Source organism: Ambystoma mexicanum, chromosome 3q (genome assembly GCF_040938575.1).
Source record: "Ambystoma mexicanum isolate Mex_15411 chromosome 3q, UKY_AmexF1_1, whole genome shotgun sequence".
Lineage (NCBI taxonomy): Eukaryota > Metazoa > Chordata > Amphibia > Caudata > Ambystomatidae > Ambystoma > Ambystoma mexicanum.
Genome location: NC_090926.1, coordinates 691,023,838 through 691,050,495, shown reverse-complemented (window position 1 = coordinate 691,050,495; position 26,658 = coordinate 691,023,838). Strand labels below are relative to the sequence as shown.

The 26,658-nt window shown below is 44.9% G+C and overlaps 1 protein-coding gene across 2 annotated transcripts in view; it reads left to right on the top strand.

The window, feature by feature from the left end:
* The window catches only part of NARF (nuclear prelamin A recognition factor), a 527,845-nt gene that overhangs the window by 84,435 nt on the left and 416,752 nt on the right, over positions 1-26,658 (top strand). For both annotated transcript variants that reach the window (XM_069654602.1, XM_069654603.1), the window contains exon 2: positions 8,486-8,602. In XM_069654602.1, the coding sequence (XP_069510703.1) occupies positions 8,576-8,602 (27 nt within the window). In that variant the 5' untranslated portion in view covers positions 8,486-8,575. The remainder of the gene's footprint in view (positions 1-8,485; positions 8,603-26,658) is intronic.

Sequence of the window (26,658 nt, the reverse complement as noted above, 5' to 3'; positions counted from 1 at the left end):
TTTCCCGCCACCCGAAGACCACAAAGACTCGAACGACTCGACGCCCTTGCTGGGCCTCCGTCCCCACAATCTTTGCGGTCCAGAACTATTGTCACCGAGGTGCCCCGCACGCCTCTGCCTTGCAGGACGCCGACACGCCGACGAGCACCGCTCGGACGAAGCTGCCGCCTCATCCTTGTTTGTCGATGGACGTTCGACGCCCCGTGCCTCCCGCTTGAAAGGGAAGGCATTCAAGAAGGGCCGTCGATTCCCCGTCGCCGAACACCGAGTTCCTCGACGTTTCTCGACGTCTCTTGACGATCCGTGACTCCCGCTTGAAAGGGGGGTCGCTCAAGAAGGATCTGTCGACGCCTCTTCGAAGAACTCGACTCCACCAGGTACATTTGGGGGGTAAAAACATTATAGGAGGGAATAAGACTTGCAGAACAATATATGGACTGGGCTTGTGCTATATCTTTATTTTACAGGTTGCCCAGGTGGGGGGATCTCCACACAGAACTGTGCCTAGTGGTAGGGGCCAGTATTCTGCCTATTGCTCAACCATCTTATTTTCTCTCCTCTCTCTATTGCTGGTTTCACTCTATTGATTTGTGTGACATTGTTACAGTATTGTTGATGCACTTTAATAAGATCTAGTACAAAGGGTGGTACCACTTTAGAATTGTATATATTTGCCATTGTTGATTTTCCGGAGTACAAAGTGAGTTATTGTGATAAGTGTACATAACCTTGACTATTGATTATATAAAGACTGTGTTCTAACCAATACAGTGTGTGGACATTCCTTTGTGGGGGCTTGGGGTACACTGTACTTAAGAACCAGCCTGCATCACCTCCTGAGAAGCTAGGCCTTGATTGCTCGTCCATTGCTACCGTATTAGAGAATCTTGGCCGGGGTCCTCTGTGCCTCTCCTCTACCATATAGAGAGCAGAAGTACAGACACCCCCACCGGTCGTTCTTTTCTCTTCACAAGGAGGAATACCTCCCTTCTCCTGGTCTTCTTAATTACAGTTCACAACGTCAGAGAAAGTGTCTCCCTTCCCTTGGCTTTGCTCAAGCTGCTTTCTTTACTTTGTTTCCCGAAATGTCAGGTGGAAGGACTCCCTCCCCATGGTCTATTTCAGGCGTCTCACAATGTCCACAACGCCAGGGGAATGACTACTTTACCCTCGCCTTTCTCCGGCTTCTCTGCGGATTATATAGCATACCTTTTTTACTTTCCTGCGAGCTACTGCTATTGCCCATATAACTGTTCTACTTTCTTTTCTGTAATTGTGGGGGTCTAAGACCCTTACTTCAGGTACAATTATTAATTCAAAGTCTTTTGCATACTCTCCTCTCAGCCCTGTTCTCTAGGGTACTTCCACCCTTCTTTATAGGGGCTCCAGGCCCGTCTTCTGTCCCCACCAGCTAGCCCCGGCAAGCCCCTACCTCCAGGAAGATTCTGTTCGGGTTCTGGACGATACCAGGACTCGATCTCCTCCTCCCACTCTTTCTGCGTGGTTTGTTACAGCTACAGCGTCCTCGTGGCTGCTGCTGCCCGCTGGCCTCTCTTTGACTGGCACCGTGTGGTCCCTTCTCGTCTGTCTGTGTCGCTAGCCTGCTTCCAGTCGGCAGAAGTGTCCTTTCCCTTCCGACTCTTTTCAGAGGCTTCACTTTCTCGCCTTGCGCCTCGGTTTCCCGGCCTTCCCTTTGCCCCACTGCTGACCTGTTTGCGGCTCCTTGAGGGAGGTCTGAAAGCAATTTTCAGTCCTCTGTTCCTTGTTATATTCCAAGTGCTCACACATTTTACATATTGACTCGAATGCTGGTTTTGGTTCTGCAGAGTGTTCATTACTCTGTGCCTCCTCTTCGTCTTGGTACTAATGTTCTCATTCTCAACTGGGTTATTGGATTCTGTGGGTTTGGCAGAGGAACTTGGGAGTATGTTATCCATAGGGAATTGCCCAAGATCTGATACACTGCAGCGTTTTGAATCTCGTTAGCCACTGAAGTTCGCGAGTGTGACAGGGCTCAAGAAGAGAGCTTAGTTGTGGCTTGGTTAGTGGTGCTATTATGGCTAGGCCTGTGTTTGCTATATGCTGGGGGTGGTTTAAAGTGGCTTGGGGTTTTAGAGGGGAAGACAGTCGAGAATGTGGGAGTAGGCCTTCCAAGGCAAATAAACCTGCAGACCTTCACTCCCGGCTCTTGCATACAAGTCTCATTTCACTAACTCACATTGCTCCTGTAAATCGGTCTCTTTCTATTTCTCTTTTTCTTATTCTCTCGATCTCTCTCTGTCTTTTTCTCTCTGCATGCCCCTGCCTGCCTCTGTCACCCTCTCTATGATTTTGGCTCAGTGTGTTTCTTGTAGTGTTTCTCTCTCTCTCCCTGTGCCTTTTGCGCGCTCGGTCTCTGATACATCGTGTCTCATGTGCAACATAAAAAGCATCTGCGAGTTGGCAGATGAGGGGGAAGGGGCTGTCAGTAAACTCTAGTAAATTACCATAAGCTGCAGCTAAGGTTTATAGGATAGTTTAGCATATTGGTTGGCAGGCTGAGCGATGCCTCAAAGCTCCCTCTACCATGCTCTGGCGCTCTGCTGAGCGACCTGCTGGGAATTGTGCCTATCTTGGGCAGGGTAAGAAGGCGTTAATCGGACATTGTTTGGGGCAGGGGCTAGAATCCCTGCGCATGTCACCCAGAGGTCTACCTTGCTGTCTCACTAAAGCCACAAGCTCTTACACAGTCCAAAATGAAAATGTCTGCCACCGCCACCAGCGGAGACAAACTCGCCTGTTTTTGATGTGGAACCAGGCCTTGGGTATCGGTCATGCTTCAACCCTGCAGGGAATTTCAGAGTAGAAAAGATGGAGGGTGGTGTGTGGATTCCTAATAAATGTGATGCACCTTGCTGTAAGAAAGGGGATTATGTGTTGATAGTGACAGTCTGGGGTCACGGGCCCAGGGATATAATGGACTTTACAAAAAGGCTGCAATGTTGAGTTTGCGGTATCTCTCACCCTTTGCTAGGTTAAGGGTCTGTGAGGGTTTTCCTTACTTGTGTCACAGCTAAAATGATTCAATTAGTCAGATAGAGAAAATCACATTTTGCCAAAAATTTTGCATGGATATGTTGTGGTGATCTTCTAGAGTGGAATCTAGCTCAAGATGTTGAACATTGGCAAGGTTTTGGTGTCTCTCATACCCCATGAGGACAATATTGGATTTTGTTGGAAAGGAGTTGAGGGTGAGCTGAAGCTCAAGAAATAAAGCCTTAAGAGCACAAGAGGGGAATAGTGAGAGAGATCGGGGCAAGCAGTTGAACAACAGTGTGTTGGAAGGAAGGCAGTCCGATGAGGGGAGAGAGGCAGATGGGCAGGCCCAGTTGATTTTTTGGCCTAACCCACCTCCTTTCTTGTTTCAAAGGAGTTTGGAGTTTATTTTCGGGACAACTGATCCCCTGCGCACCATTTCTTAGTGGTTGTGGTTTTGCCGGCAGCCTAGCACATGGCTTGTCTGGAAACCAACGCCAAGGTTCCCGAGTGATTTGATGCTTGGTGGGATGACAAAACCTTGTTTGCTGTGGGCGCTGGCAGGATTAGTAGTCCATAATTTACAATTTATTGCTAAATATGACAGTCTAATGAAAGTCCAGTCTGTGTTTTGTTGCATGGTGTTTTATTAGTGTTCAGATACAACATGATCCATGTGGCATCTTGTGCCAGGAAAAAGTGAAACACAAAGCCGACGCGCGTTTCGATCGAAGTCTTTTTCAAAGGCTGTTATTGGTGAGAGGAGTAGTGCGATATATGCGGGTGAGGGGATAGGGCGCAGTGGCATTGAAGGGAATTCACACAATATTGATGATAATATATACAATTTGATTCATCATGATTTAACACAATTGTACGGATAGAAGCAAGTTAATCCGGTAACAGGTAACATCAGTAAAACATGAGTGTCCATACACGTGGTGAGAGGTGAATTTGTGGTGGTATGTGATCGTACAAAAATGCATTTGTTGTTAATGTCATGTAGCACAGATATGTACATCAGGAATCGTGAGTTTTGATGATAGACAAAGTACCAAGGGAGGAAGGAGGAAGAGAAAAGAGAAGGAGAATTAGGGCCAGTTTATCGGGCAAGGGTAATTACTAGAGAAAGATTGATATAAGGAGGATAGTTTGACTTCTTGGAGACGTCAGAGGTGTGAGGAGTGAAGGAGAGGGTGGAGTCAAAGATGACCCTGAGGATCTTCCTCACAGGTTGGAGCAGGAAGAGGACCTAGAGTGGGGAGGGAGGGAGAAATAGAGGAAGGTAGGGAGAGAGAGAAAAAAAAAGAAAGGGAGGGAGCTGGTGTTCCGCTGAGGAGGATCTCAGTCTTACTGGCATTAAGTCAGAGATCATGTGCGGCACACCATTCCTGAATTGCGGTCTGACAATCTGGAATGAGAGAAGAGGCGGCTAAGGGGAGCCTGAAGGAGAGCTGGATGTCATCCGAAGGAAGTGATGCAGTGGGCGAGAGGTGCCATGAAGCGATGCGGTGGGCAAGAGGTGCCACTCATTGATGTATGAACGTGAGCAGAGTGTCTTTTGAGAGCGGGTGGAGGTGTATGTGCCAAGAGTAGGTTGGGTGAGAAGGGTAGTTAGGATTAGGAGATGCATAGTAGGGATGGCTCAGTGGGTACAATATTAGTTACCAGAGAGAAGAAGCGAATTATTTGCCAGTAGTGACCAAAAGAGTAAACTAGTAGCCGGTTACGACCAAAAACGTATATGGAAGCCCACTAGTTGCCAAGCGCAGGTATATTTAGCACTAAGTCGATGATATTAGGAGATTGCAATTGGGGCTGGATGGTTGGGGTTCTGAAAAGGTGGCATTGGGGTTAGTCTCTGGGTGGCACAAGGTGAATGAGCGGGATGCCAATTGTGTGGCCACTGCCCTGCCCCAAGCCTAGACGCAATTCTTGCAGGTCGGATGCTGCTGCCTTTCAGGCCCATATGCAGGGAGTGGTCTGTGTTGCTGCTTATAGTTATAGTGAACTTTTAAGGAAACGTGACTGTATGTTCTCATGTCATTACACGATGTCAGGTTTGGGAACCCGTGGAATTAAGTGCCCCTACATGGATCGGGTGCAATAACTTCCCTCTTTCTCTGAATTGGTTTTATCTGAGACGAAAAAAAACTGCTTATTATTTTATTAAAATGATCTACTATGTTATACACTCAAAGGCTTTGTCAGATAAATGTCTTTCTTGAACGAAGGGGGAGCCTCTCGCCCAGGACCACCATTCTTCTGTCAGTGGCCAGCCTGCAAAGGATCAACTGGGATTTGTCGGGTCTGATGTTTTGTGGGGTTGCCCAGTGAAGCAGTGGTGTACTTCATTCATATTTTTTCTTCCCCTGTTTTTCCATGTTTTTTCTCTTTCCTTTTCTCTTTCTTAAATGTTGCTTTAATGTTAACATGGATACATACATGGCTCAGTCACTATTATTGCGTGAATTAAATATTTTCTTTTTTAAATAGACTCACATGGGCCATGCAAAGTAAGAGGTTTGACCTAAAGAAGACACGAATCAGGATAGTTGGCAAGGCACACAACAAAGGACGAAGTTTTACTTCTGTTTCAATGGTAGCACAGATGCTAAAAAGTAACACCAATGTCGGTGATCTTCATGCACCTGCTGCAGAGAGATCTGTATACATTTCAGATGCGTTCCTGTTGTGTTGGATAGCTAGCTCCTTGGGTTAAAGTGCCTGCTACAGTGATCTGTAGGTTATTTCAGGTGACAAGTTTAAACGCAGTCGGGCACGACCCTGCTTGTCCTGCTTATAAGATTTCACACAGTGGGCGGTAATCAGTGTCTGCGCTTTGAAACTTTGGGGAGTTAGTGCTATGTAGAAGCTGGCTATGAACAAAGAGCCTTGGCCACGGGAACAATTTAAAATAAAAGATGTCATTATCCCCCTCTCCTTTTTCGCAATATCCCTTTCATTCATTTATTTGGATTTCTGGCAGCAGTATTTACATTTCTATGTGGTGCCCGGGGATCTTTTCAGCCAAGGGTGTGGTTAATGAGTGGTTACTGTGATTGGCCGAGCAAAGTGTTGTAACATGCCCAAAGGGTCCTGTTATCCATGTGAGATCAAATAAACATGTTTCTGTGGAAATGCTGTCTGATTTCTCTTCTACTGTCGTCAGCGCCGAAGTATAAAAGTTGGCCGTGCTGCACTAGCTAAACCTGAACAGTGGCACATCTAGATGTATGGAACACGGATGAATTTGCAACTGTTGTTCCTTAGACCCAGATATCGAGAGGAGTTACTGTAACCCCATACTATTAATTTCCACTCTTATCTTGTAACTGAAGACTTCTTCCAGAATACCTGTTATTCATTTACTTGGAAGCAGTGCTAGAGATGGCAAAAACTCTGGGATTTGCGGGGGGGGGTGGGGGGGTTGTGAGTGGAGGCGGCGAGAGTTGGAGCAAATACTCACTGCTGTGTCTTCAGCCATTGAAGGTTAATGTCACTTGTGCCATACATGCCAAACAAAGACAAACTGGAGCAGGACTCTTCTGAGTTTGGAAGTTTGTCTGTGAGTAGGGAGCGGCTAATCACTGTGGGTTGTAGTGTGTGGCAGCTGAGCTGGGGCCTGGGCTTTACATTTCCCTGGTGTAGGGAAGCACAGAGAAGATGAGGGAAAGTATTTATTAAAGTAATGAGAGTAAGGAGTAGAATGGCTGACTCAGTTCGGAATAGCCATAGGAAAACATTCATCCCAAAGCTTTCTAAACGCAGCTCATGCAGGAGCACATGACAGACTCATAATAATGCCAAAGAACACCACACATCTTCCATCTTGTGAGAAGAAAGGGAGACAAAGTTAAGGAAATGGGGAGATGAGGGAGGGGTAAAGATAATTCAGAAATAACCTAATCCTTGAACCTGGTTGGCTTCATCCCTCAATAACTCTCTTCAGAGTTGATGTCATAACCAGATCTGTCCATAGGCTTTGTTGTCACCAGCATGTGCAGGTGTTGGGCACACAAACTCCAGCCCTATGTTTCATTAATCATTGTTGAGTCCCTAGCTCCTGCACCGTCTGGGGAATGAAAAATCTGGGGTGACCTAACCTGAATCCTCTCTCCCTCCATAATGTGGCATGGGTGGCTCCATGTTTGTCTTTGTAGCCCTTTCTGGCTTGCTCCATCTCGTCTATCCTAACGCTTAGCTCCAGCTATTTATTCCCATTCCACTCAAAAGCACGCCCCTAAACTGTAACCATCCCAGACACATAGCTGTAAGTGGAAGCCGCCCATGGTCGAGCTCAAAGGCGGGGGGGGGGGAGGGGGGGATGGAAGAAGTTCATCCAAGTTCCACTTGCCCTGTCCAAAAGTTTGAACTAGATCTTTTATTCCATTTGATTAATATATTGATTCATTTGTTCTTTGGAAAACCTTTACTATATTCCCAAAAGTAATAGTTTGGAGCACATTTCCGTCATTGGTCATTGATCGAAGTGATCTAAGCCACTTTCCCAATAACATGAGTATGGTATTTGTATCCTCCGTTTGCAGCGCTTTGGTACCCGGGATGGAGGGGGATGGTTAAGGTATACATACAAACATTTATTAGAGTTGCATTTTAAATTCTTTTTTTTTATCTTTTCAACGAAAATTGTTAAGTTATTTGATGTAAATTGTCATTTTTGCTAAAGGTTTTATTGTAAACCATTATGCAATAATGAGGGGATTTGTTATTAATAATTGTATGTCGTAGCCTTTCTTTCGTGTGGTAGTCTTCGGCATTGAGTTGAGAAGGAGTTAACAAGTTGTATTGTACTACTCTTTGGCACCTCGTTAGGCTTGCTCTACTATATCAATAAACGTATCGCCTCTTTTCCTCATGCACTGCTTGATCAAATTGCTACTCGGTTTGGAGCGCAGTTCACCTACGTGCTAATTACAGCCAAACCTGCCTTTCATCATCCCAGAGTAGATGAAATGGGCAATATTGAATTGGTTAGCACAACTTGTAATGTAGTATATGTTGGTGGGGGATCAAGCTCCACACAAAACAAGCTCTTGTTAATATTCTGACTTCAACTTTAATCCGTGCTAGTTAGATAATATTTCATGTTGAAGATCTTAACTGACCTGGCTTTTTTATCGCTATGTACGCAGTTGCCGTTCTGTACTCGTTCTACTCTACCTAGTTTCTGTATTTCTGTGAGAGTGAGCGAGGTGGCGCCGCCTCTGTGAATGTTGTTGGGCGGGGAGAAGCGACCGCCCTTGACTGTGTAGATTGGCTTGGTAGAAATTACCTTCTCGCCACTGGTGGGAGAGGGTGTCACTCAGGAGAGAACCATTGATAAGAAGCCAGGAGGCAAAGGGAGGAAGAGAACCGAGCCAGGGAGGGACTGACCCTGGGCTGTCTTTGTGCTGCTGCTGCCGTCTTTGCCTTCATAAAAAAGCTGTTCTCTGCTCTCCTCTCGCAGGACCGGGTCAAACTCCCAGGCGAAAACAAAAAAATCTATATTTAGGATCTGCACCGGGAAGAAAAGAACTGAGAAAATCAAGGATCACAAATGAAGTGTGAAAACTGCACGAAGAAGGTGAGTGTTGTCTCTGCCCATGCTGGTCTCATTTTATACCGATATAAGAACTCTCTCTTGCGCGACTTTGCAGAAATGCATAATTCCTAGCGTGTGGTGGTGGATAGTTGGAGCTTGCTTGTCCGTTGTGTTGCCTCGTTTCTTTTTTTTCGTTTTTTTTTTTTACCACACAGGTGTGTTATGGAATGGTTTTTTAATATGGATGGTTTATTGTGCTATTAATCCTTTTAATTTTATTTAACCTTTTTAAAACGTATTTTAATCGGGCTATTGTCGATATTCAAAGCCCTTTCTCCCCTAGTAATGTCTGCTTTTTTGTTCAAAACAATTGGCTCTGGCCAAATTGGGCGAGCGAGCATGTTATTTTGGAGAGCACTGTCGCTTGTTCATGATCTAGGTCTTTTGAACTAGTGAAGAATGCATGGCTTAATTTCATAATGCTCAATGGTTTATCCCCGGCCTCGGTGTGCTGGAAATTAAAGCAACCTTTTTAATTGCAGGTTTGAAAAACGCTTTTACATTTTAACGTTCTTGTATCATTGAACACCATGTGCAAATGAAGAGGTATGCGAACTCTGTCATGTAGTTTATGAACTAGCAGTTGGTAAAATAACTTTAAAGGGTGGGTGGGACCAGGTGACGTTTACCGAGATGTCTAATCTACAGAGCGGGGGTTCGAATCCTTACTGCGGATATCGCTAAGTGGAGCCCCCTGCTGACAATAGTACCATCGATCCGTTTGGGGGCTACATGTATTATCTATGTTTATACTAAAGAGCTCTGTGCGCGTTATGCCCCACTCCCAGGACTGCGTTTCAATGCAATCTTATCTTTGAAAGTGTGGGCTTGCACTGTGTGTGTGTGTGTGTTTGTCAATATGATTATTTGTTAGGCTTGTCTTTAATCTGCAGGTTACCGTTGTGTCTGTTGACTTTCTAATATTTCCTTCAGTTGGACAATTTTATAATGCCGGGCATTACTTGGTCGCCTGCGCCGCGAAACACAAGCTGTTCGTTGTATGCGGTTGTGTATATAGATCTCTCTGATACATAATAGTAGCAAGTTTAGTAAAACGTGACCCGTGTTTTTTGTATGTACGCATCTTGATTTCTGCGCGTTTGGTAGATTGCACCAGCCTTTCAGTGGAGGGCTACAAAACCATGGATCCCCAGTGACCAAGATCTCCTGAAAACCCTGAGCCATGAGGAGATAGATAACTGTATGAGTCATGTGAGAAAAAAACGTAATGCTTAGTCGGCTGCGCCGTGGGCGAGGTCTGCCTCAAACTGGACTCGTGACAAGTGGCAGCAGCAGCCGTTTTTGTTGTCGGCTACAAAATATATTTATCATACATTAATCCCAATGTATGATGCCCCGGAGTCGTTTTACTGCCAGAACTCTTGGCTAGTGCCTTTGAAATAATGCGGTCAGTTTAAGGTTATGATAGCTCAGTGGGTTAAGCGACGGCCCTAATGCCAGTTGTTTACATGATTTTACAGAGCTCTGTGGTTTCCCGCGGACATATGCGAGAAGCCCACCCAGTCCTGTTTCTGCTTGGAATTCTGGACTGGATGGATGCCTCTCTCTGGCATAGTTACGGGAAACTTGAGAGCTCTGTGTGTGTATCATCCGGTGTCGGAGTCGAAGCATAGCAGGGTCCACTCAGTCTTTCATCCTTCCGAAGTCAACATGACGAGTTCCATTTAGTTGGTCAATAGGATCATTATAGAACCTGTTATTTATCTATAAGAAGTCCTTGGTTTGTGTTCATCTTTATATTATGACCACGTCTGCCTGAAAAACTGGGAACGTGAAACTCCTAATGCAAGAATGTCAACGTATGCCTTTTTATTTTCCCAGTAACATAACCCACATTTCTGTTTCAAAGGATAGTCCCGCTTCGTGTTCGTTACTTTGGATCAATGCGAGCTTTAAGTAGTATTGCTACAAACAATAGAATGTATTCTTTTTTTTTTTTTTGCAAGTGTCCTGTCTCCTTTCATTTTTCTTTGCTTGTGGTTGGTCACTGTTGTAGGCCCTCCTCCGGTCACCGGGGCGGACCTCAGCATGTGTTGGGATCACCCAACACGGATTACCAATGCTGCAATCATGCAGCCACAACGGAGCGGGGAGCACCCGGATCACCGGAGCTCCACACATGAGCTGGGGGCATCCAGCCGGCACCCGCCTCGGCACTAGGGGCACCCAGGCAGAGGAGGGTGAACATGCCATGTTCACATGGCGGACGCAATTGCCGAGAGGACGGTATTGCCCAGCAGGGGCACCGTCCCTGTGCCGGGCCACATGGCTAGGCCCATGGCATGCTGCGCAGCACCAGCATGGCGCACCCAAAGAGACTCGGGAGTCAGGAATAGAATCGACTGACGAGCCGGAAGTGGCTCGTCCCTTTTATTAACATGGTCACATGGTTATGCCATGTGACCATGACACCAACAATAGAAGGTACCATGTCCCCCAGAAGGGGTGACATGCAACAGTCACATTGCCTAGTTCAAACTAGAAAACTCAACAAAATACATTAATTGATGACCTATATATTTATATAAGCGTGAATTTAAAACTGATAGGAATACCACATTTGCAGCAGGTACTACCGTTTTTACTGTAGTTTGGTAAACTGGTTCCGCTATGAACGTCACTGCAGGCCAAACGCAGATGAGACTTGTTTTCATCGTGTTTTCCTGTAGACCAGGGCAGAGAGATGCACAGTTTCACCTGCACCTTGACCATTGCACCTGGGGTCTTCCGTGCCTTGCAGTGCAGCGGATAATGAGGGCTTGGGGTGGCAGGATGGCGATGAAAAGTCAGCAGAAATCAGAAGGTGAGTATATGCGGGAGTTAAATGCACAATCATGCTTTAAAAAAAACATTCTTTCTGCCTGCTCTGTGTAGCGGGCACTATACATGGTATCACTTGGCATCTTGGAACGGGCACTGGACTGGCTAACATCTTTCCTAACTGACTGCTCGTCCCAAGTAATCCTGGGCACCTTCTCCTCTTACTTTTCTACCTGTGGTGTCCCCCAGTGTTCTATCCTATCCCGTGGCTCTTTAACATCTACCTTGCTCTGCTGGCACACCCCATCTCCTTTCGGTCCAACTTGCAGTGTTATGCAGACGACACACAACTCTTTTCAAACTTCCTGCTGGGCCCCTTACACCTTCCTCATCCCTGACTGCCTATCGGCCATGCAGTCCTGTTGCACCTCCAACGTTCTCTGCTTCAACGCCTGTAAAGCTCAGATCCTTCCCATTGGGACCCCTGCTCCCTCTTTCTTCCCTCCACCCTGGCCTTCCTCCATGGGCTCTCCGCCTGCTCCTTTTTCTGAAGCCAGAAACCTTGGAGTCCTCTTTGACTCCTCTCTCCCCCCTACCCCCTTTTCACACTCAGGACATTGTCAAGAAGTCCCACTTTAAGCTCTTCCTTCTCAAAGGAATTCTCCCTTTTCTCACTTTACCCCAGAGGCTCAATGTTACCCGAGCCCTGGTTGACTACTGCAATAGCCTCCTCCTGAATCTACCTTGGCTCTGCGACCCCTCCAGCTAATCCAGAATATGGCAGCAAGATTTATCCTTGGCCTTAATCCCAGGGACTGCATCTCTCCTGCCCTGAAAAGTCTTCACTGGCTCCCGGTTGCTGCACGGATTAAAGACCAATCTCTCTGCATCATCCACAAGGCTGTCTGGGCCCGGGGACCACACTGTCTTCAACTTTATCTCACTAAATAATCTCCCTCCAGACCTCTACGTTCCTCAGGCACAAACTCATTGTGTGTAAAGCATTTTGCTAAACAGAGGGCAGGAGGTTGATCGCTTTCCTCAGCGGACTCCCTCGTGTGCGCAACAGCCTCCTCCTTCTGTGCCTTGAGCAGAAGTTTCTTAAATATGGGAAGCTCCTCAAGACTTTCCTCTTTATCTCCCCCTTCCCATCTTCTCTCCTCTGCTAATCTCACAGTTGCTGTGATTGGTGTCCTGGGCCCTTATGCATCCTCAGGGCCCCTGACCTCCCACACCAAATTGCCCCAGCTTCTGTCTACCCTCAGCACTTGCCTCGGCACACCCTCCGCCATGGAGTCTTGCACTTACACCCACCACTGCCCCATGAAGTGTAGCACTCACCATACCATGCACTTCATCTGTTTCTCACCCACGAGCACGGACACTCCCGCACATATCCCCTCTCTCTTGCTGCACTTGTACGTTCTGAATACTCACAAGGCATAGTAGGTTTGTCCTTTTTCCTTTATCCCTCCACTGTTTTTTAATATTTTGTGTTTCACTCCCATGTTCCCTCCATTTGCCCTGTGGCCACTTTGAAACAGTATGTACTTGCTGTATAAGTGCCTAACAAGCAAACAATAAATATATAAATGAATACCTCATCGATGCTTCAGGTTGTCGTGCTTTTTTTTTGTTTTGTGTATATTGTTCATAGACACTTTTACACATAAATATCAAACCATTTGCAAACAGACATACAAATACTTTAAAATATTAAATGAAAGCAAATAAATCAGTCTAGACTGATCAGTCCTTATTATACAAATAATCATTCATTCAATAAAATCATGCAGTTTCTTCAATAGTACAGAATAGACCTGCTACAACCTTCCAGACCGGCACAACAGCTATCAACAGTCCTCTGCTATAGCCAGAGAGGCATCTCAACCAGAAAAGTTTTCTTCCAATATCCTCTAGTTGTTGAACATGTTGGCTCAAATATTGAACATAGGTAGAAATCATTGCGGCACAGGATGTTATTACATGGAAAATTGATTCAATTTGCTGGACATCGTGACATAACCTACAAAGTAGTTTCTCTCTCTTGGTATTCCGGACCATGTACCTTTTGACATCAAGAACCTCCAATCTGTTCAATCTCAGTGCCATAAAAAGACTTTGTATTATAGTCGAAGGAACCAATTTTATATACTGTGGTTTTTAAAACATGAAAAGCTTCTTTGCAAATGTGCTGAGGGATTACGTCAAGGTCGCTTTGTCATGGCTATATGCCCAGTCCCATTTCTCAGCACTCCTTAAGAGAATTCAGCAGTGCACCACCTTCACCATGCTCCCAATGGGGTTTCCACCCTATCTTCATGAAATAATTCCCGTTTTTTGTTTTATACAGCTGTAATGAAGCACACTATTATCATTTAAGGCAGACTTAACAATGCTTAGTAGCGTATTGTCCTTGACCAGCTGGATCCTGATATATCATTTACCTCTATTGATGTTTACCATTGTAGCTAGCGAAATGAGAACTAGCTCAAGGCATATAGCTGCTACTGGAGCATAGTTAGTGAGGCCAAGAATCTTCCCCCATAAAAGACCCTCTAATCGACCTGCTCAATCTGTTATGTCACCATTGTTTCAAAAGCATACAGAAATGTGGCAGCCAATTTTTACTTGCGTATGTTTAACACTCCAGCAAGGCCATAGCCTGCATTTTTCCTTGAAAAGTGGCTAATAGCAGACCATCGATAGAGCTTTGACTATTGTATTTCTTAGTAGCAGTTCGTTGTTATTCTCTGTTGTCAATTCATAGCCCACGTATCTGCAATTGGGCACTGTCTCCACTATACCCAAGCTGCTATTGATAGTATACCTCCCTGCACATCTCCTTTCAGCTGCCATAAATTTGGTTTTCTTTAAATTTACCCACATACAGTTTAGTTCGGCGTATTTAATGGAAACTTGGACACTTTTGATAATCCTAGAGAAAACCTTCATGGGAATTAGACAGTCATCAGAGTATCCAAGCCACCCAATTTTCTTTCCACCTAATTTGGGAAAAGGCATTTTTCTTTTCTTCAAACGCATCACCAAAGTCAGAGATGTACAAGTTAAATAAGATGGGAGCCATAACACAACTTTGTCTGACTCCCATCTTAATAGGTATTGTTTCTCAATTATCCCATATTTCTCAATCGTATTCTGGCTGAGTTGTCATCATTCAGCAGCTGAAAGGCGTATAGTAAGTATGAGGGCATTCCCAGTTTCCCCAATTTGGTCTAATGTTTTGAACTATCCACTGTGTCAAATGCAGACCTAAAGTCTACAAACAAGATATATAGGGTTAACGCCATTTTCTCCTTGGCTTGCTGTAGAAGGATGTTGACCACAAATATATTCATATTGGTAGACAACCCCCTTCTGAAGCCAGTTTGAAAGGTACATAGAATAGCCTTATTTTCGAACCAATTATTTATCTCTTTTAGCTAATAAGGAGCACATTATTTTACTGCAAACGTCCGTAAGGGCTAGAAGGCGATCATTTGCTGGAATGCTGCCTTTTTTATATACTGGTATAAGACGTGAGATCCTCCATGAGTCGGGGACATTCCCACTACTGGTATTGTATTTTCTCAAACAGGGTCTTCAGGATGTCCACCCACCGTACCGGATTGGCTTTCACTAGATTACGGAAACCATCCGCCGGTCCTGCGCTCTTGATGACTTTAGACTTTTAATTATATCAACCAGATCTTAAGGTCCAATTTCAATATCTATGGTTGATTTAAAAAAAAAAAAAAATTTTCCCATTACATAGTTACTACCTGCACCTTTCTCCCCTAAATAATATTTCCAGGTTGATTCATGTATGCAACAAATCATTTCCTTATTCCCTTTATTAGCAGATGCCTTAAACGTAGCCCATAGATTTTTTTACTATCGCCTAATATCTGGACCTTAACCATACCATGCCAAGCCTCATTGAGGGAGGACACCCTGTACCTTTTTTAACCAGTTATTCTACTGATTTTTCACTTTCATTTCTAGAACTGTTCCTCAAACTCTGGGAAGTCAGATCTAAGGATGCAACGTAGCGCTCGTCTCAACCACTATTCCACCCCCCTCCCCCATGTATCAATTTATCATGGAGTCTTTCGCTTGACACTTGGTTTGTTTTTCGACTAAATGAAATGTGTCACTCTTCAAGAATGATTGCCCAAAGTTTCCACAAAACCAAAAGACTTTGTATTCACACTTTAAGTAAATATTCAATACACTTCTCTTCTTTATAGAACTACATCCACATTTCTTCTTCGTAAACAATAGTATTTAGTCAGGACTGTTGAACCCCAGTTCATCATAAACACATTAGTAGTCTTGCCACTTTCTTTCCACCACAATGCAGTACTTCAATATCTTCTCCCTGGTTCACTAACCTGCCAGGACTACAACTAACAATCAATTTCCTGGTATACTCGCCTGCCAGGAAGAAAAACTCCTACCACTACTATAGTACTCTGTGAGTCTTGCTTCCAGGGGCGGGAGGGCGGGAGGGGAGGGAAGGGGGGGAGAAAAAAATACCTTTGTCTCTGCCAGGGGACGATGGAAGCCTCCAGCTGTGGGAAGGCGCGGAGTCTCCACACTGCTGGAGGCTTCCATTGTCCCCTGGCAGGGACGCAGGAGCAAGAAGGTAAGTGGGGTGGGGTAGGGAGGAGGGAGGGAAAAAAAAAGCTTACCCGAGGCCCCAGTGGGGGGCGGAGGCAGACTCTCAGCCGTGGGGAGGCTCGGAGCGGGGATGGCCCCGCTTCGAGCCTCCTCATTGGCTGAGAGGCTGCCATGCCCGAACCCCCCCACCGAGGACAAGGCAGCTGGAGTCCGGGCCGAGAATCGAAGGATTCTCGGCCGGGTAAGGACCCGGCGAGAGCCAATCAGAATGCGTGTTGCATTCTGCTTGACTCTCCCCAGGTACTAAAAATGAAACTTTCCCAATAGAAAAAAAATCTTAGCAATTCATAGTAATGTCATCTATTTAAGAGTTCACAGCAATTCTGAGCTCCTTCGCAGGACATAACATTTAGATTTTTTGTAATATTTGACTAAGCAAAGGCATTTTAGGTTCGACATTTCCCTCATTAGGTGGTCCTCCCATAATGTTCTGCTTTTGGTCTGACAATTTATAAATATCAGTTAGAAACCTCACCACCACAATCTGTAGATTTATTCTTCGTCCATACATCATTTCTGACCACAGTATGTTTAGATCCACGTATTCAGTGTTGTTAACAAACTTACTAAAGGATCTAATACGGTCAGATATCAAAGCAACACACTCAATCAATAGGTGGCTTAGTGTTTCCATTGTGTCTGCCAGGTTACAAAATCTCCATAAAGACGATTTAGCATGCTTTCTGCCCCTGATGTCCTTAATTGTGCCTGTTTCCAGCACGTTGAATCTGAAGCACATGAATTGCTGCCTCCAGTGTTTATCCGAGAATTTAACCAGATAGGCTCCATTTCCCCGAACTTTTTGTAGTTCGATACTGTCTATATAATTTGAATTTGAGGACCTTTTCTATGGTGTGATTTCGATCAGTAAATTGAAGTAGGTTTTTTTTACCTTCAAAGGATTGAAGAGACCCCTATTTTATGCAGGATTTTATGGCATTCACTTTTCAAGGTGCTCGGGTATAAGGAGGCAGGCTCACCAGATCGCATGTAGTTTCACATGATATCGTAAAGAGTAGATTTCTTACAAGTGAGTAGTTTCCTGTAGAGAGAAAGCCGACACCACTCCGACACCACTCCACCACATTTGACAGAGAGAGAAGACCGAGTTCGTACCACACTGCAGCGAGTGGGACGGACTTCGGAAGACCTCTTAGAACAGATTTCAAAATTTTAGATTAAAATTTGAAAAGTTCCCCCCTGCATCACATGGGAGCAAGTTCTAGGCCATAACTAAACTGAGGTATAACTTTACATTTGTAAAAACTCAGGCATGTAAAAAATGAAATTTTTCTGAATCTTTGATTTTCCTCAGCTGAGCAGTTAAAGGACCAACTTTCTCTTCCAAATATTCTCGGAATATATTTTTCGTGTCCCCAAAGATAACCAAGGAATTTAATTGCTGATCTTACTATCAGTTTCTCTTGGTTTAAATACCATGTATATTTTATGGGACACCTCCTGTCCGAGAGACGAACAATTAACATTTTTTTTATGTTGATATTAAGGGAGTTTGCTAATGAGAATTCTCTAAGGGCACATAATAATTGCTGCAGGCCTTTAGGAGTATGATCGTACAGCATGAAGTCGTCTGCGTAGGCAGTCCAGTACACCGTCTGGCCCACCACGATAGGTGATGCGAAAGCAGCTTTTTCCAATTTACAGCCTGCATCTGCCACATACAGATTGAAAATGTTAGGGGCGAAGATACATCCCTGTCGTAGCCCGTTCAGAACTTGGGTGGAATGAGACATAGTTCTGTTGCTGTTAATCCAGATTCTTATTCTAGAGCCCTCATGAAGATGATAGAGAATCGATAATAGGTGTGCTGGCAACCCGCCTTTGACAGTTTTGACCAAAGAATGTTTCGGTCCACAAGGTCAAAGGCCATGGAAAGATCCATTGAAGCCACATAGATCGGCACACTGCCCGACCTCCAAGCCTTTTCTTTTAGAATTCTAATTAGCAGACCCCTAGCATCGGTGCCCACATTTTTGCCTAATGTAGTGGATTTACACGGCACACTCCAGCCAGGGATTTCTTCCACTGACCATGAATGTGGCGCACAATAAAAATGCCTTTTTATCTTTAATTAACCCTGGGTTCTTTTTCTGTAGGCCCCAACCTGTCTCGCACCCACCTTAACAAACACCCCGGGTCGCAGTGGACCAGGAACCAGGCCGGTGTGTAACAATATGATATTTATTAATATTATGTTCAAATGAAACATCAAGCAAAATGAAATAATTGGGCAGCAACCACCAAGTAGTGGCAATACAATTCAACCGATTCCCACAATACAGTTAGTTCAAAACCCTACAAAATATACAGAAATCTTTAATATCAAACGGAAGCAAAATCGTTTTTAAAAAGAACAGATGGCACTCGTTATGCACTCCCCCGCAACACTCATCCCCAAACTTCAGCTATCTAAATTCTTTGTGGATGGAAGGCAGTGGCAAGGAGTCTGAATGAAGAGTAAAAAATTAGGATTTTGAATTCAGCCCACCACCCCCAGATGGGAAACCAGAAAAGAAATTGAAAACCTTAATGAGCAGAATGGCATAATCGGATTTCCCTTGTTACTTGCACAGCAGTTTGCAACTGTGATGGAATAGCTAGGACAGAAATTCGTGTTGCTACACTTGCGTGATGAGGAAGCCTACAGATTACGAACAGGACACCAAGGCAACGTGAACACAGGTAAGAAAATCGATTTTGGGAAAAAGACAGAACACAAAAGAAAATGCACGCAGCAGAATTACAATTGTTTTCTACACAGGGCTTTTAGGGATAGGCAGCCATAGAAAGGGCTGGGCTGTCAAAATCGAAAATCGGTTTTCAGGGCAAGCAACAGAGGCACATAACAGATGGGATTCTGATAGAAAGGGGTTACTCTTAATGGGATTACAGTTTGGGTTTTTATAGGATGGATGCAAATCGGAATTGGTAGGAAAGCAAAATACACATGCAAATTCGGTTTTTGTTAAACGAAGACTGTTTCTGTTGACTATATTTTAATGGGTATAATTATTAAAAAAAGGCACTTGACATGAGGTGGTTGATTTTGAACGTCAACCAGCTCACCGTGAATCTTTTTGTAGGGGAATGAATTGATTTAATTGCAAATAATGCTAAGGATTTATACAGATGATGGAAGGACTTATCAAATAATTGCTCTAACATATATGCAGTGCTCAAGATAGGATTTTGAGGTGGGAGTATTTTACTCCCTGATTTTAAACTTTGAGAGTAAATGGTATTTTAAGAGTAAAACTGACTTTTCTCCTTTGCAAGAGAGTAAAATGTATGTGACATCCAGCCGACACATGCCCAAACTGTATGGAAATCATTACAGTACGGCAGGTTTCTGCACTCTGACAGAATACGCCTTTCATTATTTCTCTATGGTCTGGCCATTTGGTCTCTGCTGTATATCTTTAAATGTTGAAATCACAAAAACCTAGCCAATTGCATAGTAAAGCAAACATGAATTGCATTGTGTGTTTTGAGGTCCGATAGCAGAATTGTCTTTTTTTTTTTTTTTTAAATTTAATTTTTATTGTTTTTAACAGTGAATATGAACATACAGGTGGTTATACAGTGTGCATATCGAACTACTGCATTAAAGACTCCGTGTCCACCTTAACAACAGTTATCAACCTTAACCCTCCATATTCCAGGAGAAGGCAGAAAGAAGAACGAAAAAGAGAATAAAGAAGAGAAAAGAAAAAGCCCCCCTTCCCTCCCTCCTTCCCACCCCCCTCCCTATCCCCATGTTCCATGTCCGCTTCCTTCGGGGCTTTGGCATTCTGAGTCGTAGTGGGCTATGTGACGCGCATTTTGGCACTTCCAACGATCATTGTTCTCCTGTGTAGTCTATGACATGCAAGGGTTGTCAGCATGGGGGCTTTTCAGTTTTCAGTGATTGGTGGCACGGATCGAGGGCAGTTTTCCTGCTGCGTCGAGTCTTCCTTGGTCGGGCGCGAAATGTATTCGGTTATGAAGTCGGACCAGAGTTCTTCTTGCCGCGCAGCTCTGTCATGTAATATTGCTGTCACTTTCTCCATGGTGTAGATATTTGTCGCAATCTGTATCCAGTCCCTCTTATCAGGCAGGCGAGGAGCTTTCCATTTTATCACAAGGGCAGCTCTCGCCGCAAGCAAGAGGGGGGATATCAGACCTTTCACTCTTGTCATTTCGTCGTCCTCTTCTTCGAGGCCAAACAGGATCAGGAGGGGTGACAGTTCTCTATTTATGCCTTCCAGCTGTTTGATCCATCCCAGGACCTCTTGCCAGTAGATGCGGACCTTGGGGCAGTTCCACCACATGTGCCAGTAGTCGGCGATCATCCCACAATGTCGCCAGCATCTCGGGCTGGAGGTCTGGAACATTTTGGACAGTCTTTGCGGGTCATATTGCCATCTGTGTAGTAATTTTATGGCGTGCAATTTGTACTGGGCCGCAATCGATATTTTGGCTGGTGTTTCGCATATTTTGTTCCAGGCTTGCTGATCGAACTCTCTGGCAAAGTCTCGTTCCCATTTTGCTTTTAGACGATGGTTGGGTGCATTGTCTTTGGTGATTAGGGCTCTGTACATTTTCGCTATGAGGCCTTTGGAGGTAGTATTTGTGTCCAGGATCGTCTCAAAGGGTGTCAATTCTCTCTGCGTGGTTTCCTTCCATTCTTTTCTAGATATGACGCCTTTCAGCCGTAGGTACAGGAGGACTGGTATCGGGCGGATTTGGAGGGCCTCCTCGAGTTCCGTTATCGAAATGAATTTCCCCTTTCTCCACAGCTGTCCGACCCTCTCAAGGCCGGCATCGAACCAAGATTGGTACCTGGCATGTTCCGGGATTTCCTCTCTGATTCCCGGGGACCAAAGATGGCTCAGTGGCGAAGGCCATGTGGTAACCCCTGACATTGCTCTTCCCTTTCTCCATATGTTCCACAGCGTGCTTAGTATCGGATGGTTGCGGAGCTTCCTCGATAATTTCGACCTGGGGACCCATAACCACTCTGCCAGCGTCACGTTGTATAGAACGTTGTTGTCAAGGTGGACCCATTGGAGGTCTTTTCTTTCTCGGAGGTGTGGGATTAAGATCCTGAGCTGTGTCGCTTGGTAGTAGCGTTCTATGTCTGGTAAGCCAACCCCGCCTAGCTCTTTTGGTAGTGTTAAGACTTCGTAGGAAATTCTGGGTTTTTTCCCGTTCCACAAGAAGTGTAGGATGGCCTTTTTGACTTGCTTGAAAAAGTGTTCCGGGATTGTGATAGGCAGGACCTGAAAGGGGTAGAGAAATCGTGGAAGGGACACCATTTTAATCGCGTTCAGGCGTCCCATCCAGGATATCGTGAGCGGTTTCCATTTCCTGAGATCATTCTTGAGAGCCTCGAGGAGGTGGGGAAAATTGGCTTCGTAGAGGTCATCTAGATGTCGCGTCAGGTTAATTCCCAAGTATCTCAATGTCGGGCCTCCGACGATCAGCCCGAGTTGTGCAAGGGTGTTCCGGTATTCCGATGATGGTTCGTGGAGTGGGAAAAGAGTAGATTTGGATTTGTTGATTTTAAATCCCGAGAGTGCACCGTACTCTTCTATTAGCTGGATCGCTCTCGGAACGGAGGACATTGGGTTCGACAGGTGAAGCAGAATGTCATCTGCATACAAGGCTAGCTTATATTCTTTACCGCTCACTTGGATTCCCTCCACTGCGGGGTCAGCTCGTAGCATTACGGCGAGAGGTTCCAAGGACAGTGCAAACAGTATCGCCGATAGGGGGCAACCCTGTCTTGTACCCCTGTTGAGGGGGAACCATCGGGAGAATTGAGCGTTTGCCGAGACCGATGCTCTTGGAGACTTATAGATTGCTTTGATTCCTCGTCGGAGTGTAGGGCCTATGCCTATCTTTTGTAGTGTGGCCTCAAGGAATTGCCAGTCGACTCTATCGAATGCCTTCTCAGCATCAATTGAGAGTAGCGTAGGATTGTTCTGTGAAGTTTGGGCCTCGTGAATTAAGTGTAGGGTTTTCCGGGTGGAGTCTGCTCCTTGCCTGCCCAAAATGAAGCCGACCTGGTCATTGTGGATTATTGCCGGCATATATGACTCCAGCCTTGCAGCCAGGATTCTCGTATAGATTTTGGCGTCAATGTTTAATAGAGATATAGGGCGGTAGGAAGCGCACAACTTAGGGTCTTTACCCTCCTTGGGGATGACTGTTATCAGCGCCTCGGAGAAGGAGTCGGGTGCCTCTCCGGAGTATAGGATGTTGTTGAATAGGAGAACCATGAATGGGAGAAGGGCGTCTTTAAAAGTTTTATAAAACCCTGCCGTGTATCCGTCGTTTCCGGGGGCTTTCCCTGCTGGGAGTCTTTTGATAGCTTCCTCAATTTCCTCTCCTGTTATGGGGGCTTCTAATGTGAGTGCACTATCCGTTGGGAGGGTGGGCAAGTGCGCTCGCTCAAGGTATTCATTTATGGCTCCTGTATGCAAGGGGAGGCGCGCTGAGTATAATTTTTCGTAAAATTCGGCAAAAGCCTCAGGAACACTGGGCGAAGTTGCCTCGTCAGAAGTCCTTTCTGTTTGAATCGTGGGGACCCATCTCTCTTGGCGTTGGCCTCGTAGCCTTGCGGCAAGGAGGGCGCCCGCTTTGTCCCCGTGTTCATAATGCTTCTGCTTCAGGTGTTGTAGCTTACGCGCTACGCTTCCCGCCTCTAGTTGTCTTAATTCCTCTCTCTTGTCGTTGGCTTCTTTAATCTTTTGTAGTCTATCCTGATCAGCCGTTTGTGCCATGTGGTCCAGTTGTGTGATTTCATTCCGGATCCTGTTCTCAATGAGTTGTCTTTCCCTTTTTTTGGCTGCTCCTTCTCGGATAAGTAGTCCTCTCCAGGTCGCCTTGCCTGCCTCCCAAACTGTGTTCATAGAGACTTCCCCTGTGTTGTTGATCTCAAAGTATCGGGTAATGTCCTGTTCCAATTCCTCGCGAAAAGTGGGATCCTTAAAGAGGGTTTCATTACAGCGCCATTTAGAGGATCTTCGGGGCAGGGCTATTTGGTCGAGGGTGACCGTGACCATATCATGGTCCGACCAGGAGACTGGGTTTATGACAGCTTCAGTCATCGCCGCGATGAGGTCTGTGGTCAGATACACATAGTCTATTCTGGAGAAGGTTGCGTGTGGCGCCGAGAAAAAGGTAAAGCCAGTGCGGTTGGGGTTGGCATGCCTCCATGCGTCGGTGAGGTTATAGGCGGTCATCATGTCTGCGGCCAGTGGGCGTCTGGGATCAACGAGTGGAGATGTAGAGGGGCGACCTGATTGCCTATCTTGGTCCGGGTTCATCCACATGTTCAGATCACCTCCGATAATTACTTCGCACATGATTTTAGGTATTATCCTCTGGAGGAATTGGTCTTGGCCAGTGTTAGGGGCGTATATTGCCACAAGGGTAACAACCGTGCCCTGTATGTTGCCCACCAGGGCTATTGCTCTACCACTGACGTCCATCCATGACTTTAAGAGTTCGAATTGGATCTTTCTGTTAGAATTGTCTTTTGATGTTTAATGAAAGTCCTCATTTTCTGGAGCTATTACCACCTAATGGTATGCCAATGTTATGATACAACAGTGCAGAGAGCCAAGGACTCCACGCTAAATTCTATATCTAATCTAACGGTCAAATGGTTATTTATAGAGCGCTTTTGGCAAAGCTTTACATAGAACATATTTATCACAATTATCACCAAAGTCGGAACTCCTTTATCGACCTTGAAAGGATGAAAGGCTGAGTTGGACTTGCCGGGTTTCGAACCTGCAACCTACAGATCACGCACAGATTGCAGCAATGAGTGCTCAACCGGCTGAGCTATCTTATTGGCTAACATCCTTCAGAGGTCGGTTAACTGAGTATCGACTGAGGTATAATAATCGCAGTACCTAGATATTGGACGAACCATTTGTGAAGGACTACATGAAGTTAAATACCTATCTGGATTATCACAGGTGCAGGTTTTGCTGAGTTTCTATTTCAATTACCAATGTAAGTTTCATTTGTTTGTTTTTGAACAGTGCTTGAATTTCCTGGAGAGTCAGGTTTTTGATGTTTTAATTGTTGATTTGAGAGGCTAGAACACCTGTGATTGGTGTAATGACAATCACTCACCCTTGAGCTGCCACTGACCATTTATAGTACCCCATTGACTGCCCCATTGACTGCAAGGTTGAATGGATGTAAACTAGACTGTGCATAGTCATCATTTTACACATTGTTCTTATAATTGAAGTGTAAATTAAATTATCAGTGTAAATGTGATCTGCCTCTGCATGATTATGCACACAGCACCAGACCTCTGAAAAATACAATTGTGCAATACTGGTTTGCTTTCACTGGGGGGAAAAAAAGTATAATTTGTTATAAAATATGAATTCTCAATTGCAACTTTTCCATCTTATTAATTATACAATCCTAAAATTCTAGGAAAATATGCACAGTGCTTCTAAAGCTGAATGGAAAGAAACCATTCCTTTTATCACAGTGTGCAGTTTCCTTTTTTGAAAGGCTTTAGAGAAATGCATTCTGTTTCAGAGGTGGCTTGCAATTACATCCAAGTAGATAAAAATCAAAAGAAGCCTTCTGGTGTCGCCATCATAGCCAAGACTAAACTACAGGTTAGATCTTGTCCCATTGAAAACATTGCAGGATATGAAATGCTGCTTGTAAAATTTCCCATAAATGAAAAAACCACGATCAACTTAATCCCAACCCTAATAACCATCCAGAAACTGAAATTCCATTACTACTTGCTCCACTTATAAAACCCAACACCAAATGCATCATTTTGGGAGACCTCAATTTAGGCTTTAATGACAGCCAAGATTCCAAAGCAGAAGCACTTCACTCATCCCTGAAGGACATGAGCTTCATCCAACTAGTGAACACTTGATTTGATTCTCTCCCTGAACACACCCATAACCATCGACTCCATCTCTCTTCTTACTTGGACTGACCACCATATTACATTCACCCTCAAGCCCATTCTAAGCAAACCTAAAACAACCAATACCCACGAAACTAGAAATTCCCGGAAACTCACTCCTGAAAACTTATTGCCACTTCTGACAAAAGCTCTAGACTCCACCTCAATCACTAGCGACAACCCATGCCTTTTAGCAGACACCTACCATAACTGCTTCACTGCAACCATCAATGCTGCAGCCCAACTCACTACCAAAACTAAACGCTCAGATAAACGTTCCTGCTTTTGGTCAATGATGACCTAATCACTCTCAGAAGAACCAAACACGCGCTGGAACATGCCTTCAAAAAGAACCCCACCTCAGAGTGAGAAAAAGCCTACCAGGAGATAAACAAAATCTATAAAACAGCCATTATTACCCACAAATCCAATGCTTACAATATCAAGATTAGCAATGCCACCCCTGACTCCAAAGAATTATTCTCTATTCTAATAGAACTGGAAAACTCGTCACCAGCCATAAACTCTACCATCCCTAGAAAAGAGTGGTATACCACTATCCAAAACGCTCTAGCAGCCAAGATAGAATTACTCCAAAATAAAATCGCAACCAAAAAGCAATTAGCAGATAAACCTGCCATTCTCAATCCGACCCTGTTAACTCAAACTCATGAGATCACCAATTCCCCATTCCATTTCACACCAGTTTCCCAAAAAGTAGTATTCGACACCATTTCCAAACTCAAAGCCTCCAACTGCAAAGGTGACTCCTTCCCAGCGTCAGTAGTAAAATCTTGTGCCCACACTCTCACACCAATTATCACTAACTTTGTAAACGCATCTTTCAATACCAATCTGGTCCCAACTAGCATCAAAGAAGCCTGGGTCACTCCCCTTTTGAAAAAACCCACCTTGGACCCCACGGTGCCCACCAACTATAGGCCAATAACAACTGTTCCATTTCTCCTCAAAATACTGGATAAACTAGCCTACAACCAAGTCCAAGTACACCTTGAAAGGAACCAACTCCTTGGCACTAGGCAATCAGGCGTCCGTCCCAACCACAGTACAGAAATAGCGCTCCTGGATCTAAAAATCCAGATGGATGCCATCCTCCTCCTCCTCCTACTCGATCTCTCCGCAGCGTTCGTCCTAGTAGACCATAACAAACTTTGCTCCACACTAGCCAAAGATTTCAATTTCTCCACCAAAGCCACCACCTGGATCAAATCCTTTCTTGCAGATCGAACTTCTGGGGTCTCCATAGGTAAAGAAGCTGCCAACCCCATCCCAGTGCCTATACAATGCATATACTAAGCTCCTTTTCTCAGCCTTTGCAGATGACACCCAGATCCTCATCCCACTATCGGGAGATTACACCCAAGATACCCACACCATCAACAAAATCTATGCCATAATCCAAAACTGGATGGCCTTAAACAGCCTCTGTCTCAATGACGAAAAGACTGAGGTGCTTCTCGTGGGCTCCCAGTCCAAAATAGCAGCATTACATCCTGACTTATTCATCCATCAATATCGATGGCACCATGATACCGGTACTCAATCGCTAGGTGTTTACTTAGATGCCAATCTTACCATGACCAAG